This window comes from Cebus imitator, unplaced genomic scaffold (genome assembly GCF_001604975.1).
Source record: "Cebus imitator isolate Cc_AM_T3 unplaced genomic scaffold, Cebus_imitator-1.0 Scaffold190, whole genome shotgun sequence".
Lineage (NCBI taxonomy): Eukaryota > Metazoa > Chordata > Mammalia > Primates > Cebidae > Cebus > Cebus imitator.
Genome location: NW_016107505.1, coordinates 2,463,618 through 2,470,315, shown reverse-complemented (window position 1 = coordinate 2,470,315; position 6,698 = coordinate 2,463,618). Strand labels below are relative to the sequence as shown.

Below are 6,698 nucleotides of genomic sequence, written 5' to 3'. Positions count from 1 at the left end.
AAAAAAAAAAAAAAAAAAAACTAAATAAAATTGTTTCTTTTTCTTCATGATTGGATACTAATAATTTATTTTCCTAAACTCCTAAGTTTTAAGATTACATGTTGCCTATAAATATAAAACTGGTATCTACACAGAAAGCGTGCATATACACACGCATAAATGTTTTCACATACCCAGACAGAAACTGTATGCCAGGCTTTGAGAAAATGTGCTAATAAGCAGTATGTGTTTACTTTATGGCCCAGTATTGATTTGCTGTATTGATGATAGATGTGCTTTATAAGATTAAGGCCTTTTAAATTTGTCATAAGGAGGATCTGAATTGCTCTTTCTTTATGCATAATTCTACATTTACCTGCTAAAAGAGTATTTGCTTTTCATTTGCAATTTTCTGAGAACCTTATTCAATTATTATTTCTTGTTTTTTTTTTTTTCTTTAATGCTCAACCATGAATGAGATTCCACAATATTTGTAGAAAACTAAGTCTATAAGCAATGCCAGTACATGCCTGTTCAGCCTTAGCAGTTGGTGGAATATGGAAATTCTGCTCCACTGCTTGGTGATCTGCTCATGCCATTCATGTCCCACCACCACCCTGGCTTCCTTGACTCCTCTCCTGGGACCATACTGGTCATGGTCCAGAGTTAATGTCGGCGTAACAGGAGGCCTACAGGGCCCCATTCCAGCCCGCACTGTACCTGATATCCCCATGTGATACCACTTGTTAAGCATCTTTAATATCACCCCTGCTTGTGACTATTCTATGTATGAACTCAACAGTAAATAAATCCTGTGATTTATTTACTCTGTCAAAAAACATTCATTTATGAAACTCCTACTTTATAACCCAGCTGTAATTATAAAAATAACTCATGGGTACTCATCTTGGACATAAAGATGGCAACAATAGATACTGAGGCCGACTGCCAGGGAGAGGCAGGAAGGGGGCACAGGCTTGAAAAAAATACCTCTTGGGTACTATGCTCAGTACCTGGGTAACAGGAGCAATCGTACCCCAAACTTCAACGTCATGCAGTACCTATGTCATAAACCTGCACATGTACCCCTTGAATCTAAAATAAAAGTTGAAAAAGTAAAAATAATAATGAAAAAAATCAGAAGAAAAGGAAATTCCATCAGAAGAAGCTAGATTGTGCGGTGTAATAAATGACTCCAGTACAGCTTCATTTCCCTCACACTCCGTATCCATAAGACTGCTGGGGCTCAGTTCCATGACATCTTCTAAGCCCCAAATTGACAGAAGCAACCTCTGTCTGAAACATGGCCAATTTTAGAGCAGAGGGAAAAGAGGCATAGAGAACTACACACTGGATTTTAAAGCTCCGGCCCCGAATTTTTTGCCCAGTGCAAGACACATGGCCATACCAGACAAATGGGGCAAAAAAGTGTTACATAATTCTCTGGGAAGGAACAGGAGGTATTTTTGAACACTAATGGAATCTGCCCCAGGGGAACAATAGAATTAAAATGTGTAACCTCAACCCTCAGGAGCTCAGAGCTTAGTGCAGATATGTATATATATATATATATATATATATATATAGAGAGAGAGAGAGAGAGAGAGAGAGAGAGATAGATAGATATACACACACACACACATATATGTACATATATATATATATATTTTTTTTTCCTTTTTGAGATGGAGTCTTGCTCTGTTGCCCAGACTGGAGTGCAGTGGTGTGATTTTGGCTCACTGCAACCTCTGGCCCCCGGGTTCAAGCAATTCTTCTGCCTCAGCCTCCCGAATAGGTGGGACTACAGGTGCACGCCACCGTGCCCGGCTAATTTTTGTATTTGCAGTAAAGACAGGGTTTCACCGTCTTGGCCAGGCTGGTCTCGAACTCCTGACCTCGTGATCTGCCTGTCTCAGCCTCCCAAAGTGCTGGGATTGCAGGTGTGAGCCACCAGGCCAGGTTTATATATTTTTAAGGGTATAAATGGTCAAGTTCTTGGTTAGAAAGAAAAAAAAGGAGCACTTAGATTTTGTAATCATGTCTGACCCAGGCTTGCTTTTGTGCTCAACAGCTGCACCCACTGGGCTGCAACATTATTAATGTTGCCAGTGATGAATGTGGGATTGTTCCAGATTCCCTCAGAGATGTACTTTCCAGATGGAAACCAGAAGATTCAAAGAATCCCAAGAAAAACACTCCCAAATTGCTTTATACCGTTCCAAATGGTAACAACCCTACTGGAAACTCATTAACAAGTGAACGCAAAAAGGAAATCTATGAGGTATTGTAGAAGAATGGGTGAAAGTAGTTATGTTTCTTTTTCTTTTTGACTTTTTAGAAAAGCACTATGTAAGATCCCTTATTAGCCTTTTGCTTTCAAGGAATATAGTTTTTAATAAAGGGAAATCATGTATACAAATAATAAATTTGGACCCAATAAATTTCTGCATCTTTCATTACTTATGAGATTTTTCTTTTCCCATAATTGATGTTTTAATACAAAAGAAATAATATCCTTGGCCTGGTGTTAAATTTTATGAAATTATTTCATATATTACCCCAAGTTTGATTTCCATTATTTTAAGTGTTGTTAAGTTGTCTCTTCTGCTTCCTATTCTTTGTCATCTTAAGTTACCAAGAATTCTTTAAAAATAAGAGGCATCCTCCTCTTTCATATAATCTCTTTGAGATAACTATGATGCCTATCTTTTCTCTATAAACATTTTTTAAGTATCAAACATATATTAAGCTCTACAGAAATCTTTGAAAAATAAGAGAAATGTACCTTTTAGAAAGTCCCTTTTATGTACGTGACTGCTCCCAACCTTTCACTACAAATAGCTTTTGAAAATAAATACCAAACCCATGTTAAACTCTATAGAAGTTAGTCACGTGCAGTGGAATCATAGAGAAGATTTCAGCCAGTTCCTTTTACTTAGAAAATTTTTAGGTTCAAAATATTGTCTCGGGCTGGGTGCAGTGGCTCACGCCTGTAATCCCAGCACTTTGGAAGGCTGAGGTGGGAGGATCGCTTGAGCCCAGGAGTTTGAGACAAGCCTGGGCAACATAGCAAGACCCTGCTCTAAATATATATAGTCATGTTCTTATTTTTGTGCTTCCCGGGCTCTGTCTTGAGGTCTCTTCTCTGTTTACATACTCACCCAGACAGCCTCATCCAGTTTTGTGGCTATTCCATTACATACACAATGACTGCTACATTGCCTGGCTCGCACCTCTTCCCTGAGCCCCAGGCTTCTGTATCCAACTTTCTACTGTTATCACCACAGAGATGTTTAATAAGTACTTCACACTTAACATGCCCAAAATAGAACTCCTGATTTTCCACAGCCCCACCCCAAACCCCTGATCCACAGCCTCTCACATTCTCTATCTCCATAGAGTGCAGCTGTGAACAGTTACCCTTCATTCCTGTCTTTCCCTCCTGTATGCCACGCATCCCCCACATCTGGCTCCTCCTGTGGACTCTACCACTGAGCTTATCCAAGTCCCTCCATTTTTCTCTGCTGCCATCACTGTCCCCATCACTGAGCCACCGCCTGCCCTCACTGGACTCCTCCAATGCCTTCTTCACTGGACCAGCTGCATTTCACCCGGCCCTCTAACCAGTCACACGCTTCACACAGCAGCCAGCCACGTTCGTCCCTGTGGATATCTCAGTATAAAGCCAGGCTCTGGGTTCTCCCATTTACAGCCCTCCAGCGGTTTCCCCTTGCAGTTAAAACAAAGCACAAATTCTTTTATCTGCCTTGCAGAGCCATGTAACATAGTCCATCTGTTCTCAAGCCGTATCTTATCATTCATGCTGCCCTTGGGGCAGCCGCACTGTCCTTTTTAGCCTTTAACCATGTCAAGCGTCTTGTTCACCCTGGGGCCTTTGCCCCATTCATCCTTCAGTCTAGATTCTTCTTCCCTGATGTTTGCACAACTGACTTCCTCCTGTCATTTTAAGCTCTGATGTTACCAGGTAACATCACTCCCTCCCTCACCTGTTGTAATGCTCTACCCAGCACTTTAAAGCCACCCATCTAGCTTGGTGCGGTGGCTCATGCCTGTAGTCTCGGCACTTTGGGAGCCTGAGGCAAGTGGATCACGAGGTCAGGAGTTTGAGACCAGCCTGGCCAACATGGTGAAACCCCATCTCTTCCAAAAATACAAAAATTAGCTGGGTGTGGTATTACATGCCTGTAATCCCAGCTACTCAGGAGGCTGAAGCAGGACAATCGCTTGCACCCAGGAGACGGAGGTTGCAGTGAGCCAAGATTGCACCACTGCACTCCAGCCTGGGCGACAGACCCAGATGCCATCTCAAAAAATAAATACATAAAACCACTTATCTAATGTTTCTAATGCTCATGATCCGCTGGCCTATGTATATTCTGTCTTTCCCCCTGAAATCTAACTTCCTTGAGAATAAGAGCCTTTAATGCCTTGTTGATTTTTTTGTCCTCATTGTCTAAGACAATAGACACACAGTAGCTTCTTGAATAAGTGAAGGAGTACAAAGAATTACAATTCCAAATGAATTTAATTTTAGATCACTTTTAAGAAATAGATTGCTTTAAGAAATAAACAATTACTTCACCCTTTTTTAGCTTGCAAGGAAATATGATTTCCTCATAATAGAAGATGATCCTTACTATTTTCTTCAGTTTAACAAGGTAAGTGATGATGTGAACTTATTTCACTATTAGAAGATAAGTTGTTGTAAGTTACTTCACTGCGTTAGATATTTGCCTGACTACTCAGTCAGAACAAATCCACTTTTACATGGAAAGTAAATGAATGAAGATTAGTCTGTTACGACTTCACTTTTCAGTCTTCCAGTTTTATTATGGGATTAGTACCTTTCTTTTTTGGTATTATCGCTCTTTCCAGAAATTGCTTACCTTCAAAATAGTAGTAGCGTTCTGTACCAGGCACTGGGGAAAACCGAGTGAATCAGGGCTGATGGATGTCTTGAACTCCATATCCAGGTTCACAGCTCCTCAAGTATCACCCAGGGATGTGAACTGAGTTTCATCTTTGGCTGTCAACTTCTGCGTGTTGGTAGTGGCTGATTAGAATGATGTCTGAGAAGGATTAGGAAGCTGTGCTTAAGCTGAAAGAGAAAAAGGGCTGCGCTCCGTTGGCAGCGTCCGCTTTGGACACAAGAGGCAGCATCACAGGCGGCGCACCACACATTTGCCGCCTGCCGTTTATGTCCTGGATCTTACTACAGAGTGATGGGCGTTTAGATTTATTCTTGCTACATTATGTATGTGTGCTACCGTTCATGATTACTTTTTTCTGATAGATGATAATCATGGTAAGACCAAAGCCTGATTCTTCAAAAGCCAACACTTTCTTTGCTCTCAGGGCTGCAAAGAACTTATACTTGGGGGCCAGGCGTGGTGGCTCACGCCTATAATCCCAGCACTTTGGGAGGCCAAGGCGGGTGGATCACGAGCTCAAGAGGTCGAGACCATCCTGGTCAACATGGTGAAACCCCGTCTCTACTAAAAATACAAAAAATTAGCTGGGCATGGTGACGCATGCCTGTAATCCCAGCTACTCAGGAGGCTGAGGCAGGAGAATTGCCCAAACCCAGGAGGCGGAGATTGCGGTGAGCCGAGATCACGCCATTGCACTCCAGCCTGGGTAACAAGAGCGAAACTCTGTCTCAAAAAAAAAAACAAAAAAAAAACCAAAACCTTATACTTGGATTTCGCTTGCCCTTTAAACATACCAAGAAGAGACAAGAACTCTTGATTTCTCTATAGCGTTTCCTAAAATATCACATTTGCCTCCTGACTCCCACCCTCAGCATGCCAGCAAATTCCCTTTCTCATTCGTAGCTACTTTTAAAGTAAGTGTTGAAGTCAGTATTTCATATTGACTCATTCCTCACCTTCATTCTCATTGTTTTTCTTTCTGTCAGTCCTAAGGATCAGCGTTCTCTCTCTGAACACCACGGAGTGCCGCTGGCCATCTTCATGATGGTCTTGTTCAAACTAATCTTTCTTGAGTCCCTCCTTTAAGTCTGTTAATCCTAGATTTTAACCTCTGGGGCAAAAAGGGCCTCTTTGAAGTGTCCCTAAATTCATAATAATGGCATCTGGAGCAAATAAATAATCCCTGGTGGATGTTTTTGGCAGAAAAGCCATGAAGACAAGCAGATGCTAATAAAAGAACATGCATCTTTGTTATTCTATGTTAAAGGGTTGTAATAAAGGTAAGGGAATACGCGTACTCTTGTTATCCAAATCCATGTCCTGTCTACTCTCTATACAAAGTAATCATACGGTGACTAACAGAGCTTTCAAACCAACAGCATTTTTTATTTTTCATTTTAAGTTCAGGGCACCAACATTTCTTTCCATGGATGTCGATGGACGTGTCATCAGAACTGACTCTTTTTCAAAAATCCTTTCCTCTGGGTAAGGCCCTATGTCTCTAACTTGATGCGAGATCTAATAGAGCCAGAGACAATACCTTAGTATCTTTTAGTCCAGACCATTCTTTTCCCTTAAGATGCATATATTCTACTTGTCTTAAAACACCAGTTTGGCCGGGCGCGGTGGCTCATGCCTGTAATCCCAGCACTTTGGGAGGCCGAGGCGGGTGGATCACGAGGTCAAGAGATCGAGACCATCCTGGTCAACATGGTGGAACTCCGTCTCTACTAAAACTACAAAAAATTAGCTGTGCTTGCCTGTAAT

At 41.5% G+C, this 6,698-nt stretch overlaps 1 protein-coding gene across 4 annotated transcripts in view; it reads left to right on the top strand.

Moving 5' to 3' along the window:
- AADAT (aminoadipate aminotransferase) overlaps nucleotides 1-6,698 on the top strand; it is a 32,868-nt gene that overhangs the window by 10,224 nt on the left and 15,946 nt on the right. For all 4 annotated transcript variants that reach the window (XM_017546677.2, XM_017546676.2, XM_017546675.2 and 1 more), the window contains 3 exons: nucleotides 2,051-2,260; nucleotides 4,593-4,658; nucleotides 6,334-6,416. In XM_017546677.2, the coding sequence (XP_017402166.1) occupies nucleotides 2,051-2,260; nucleotides 4,593-4,658; nucleotides 6,334-6,416 (359 nt within the window). The remainder of the gene's footprint in view (nucleotides 1-2,050; nucleotides 2,261-4,592; nucleotides 4,659-6,333; nucleotides 6,417-6,698) is intronic.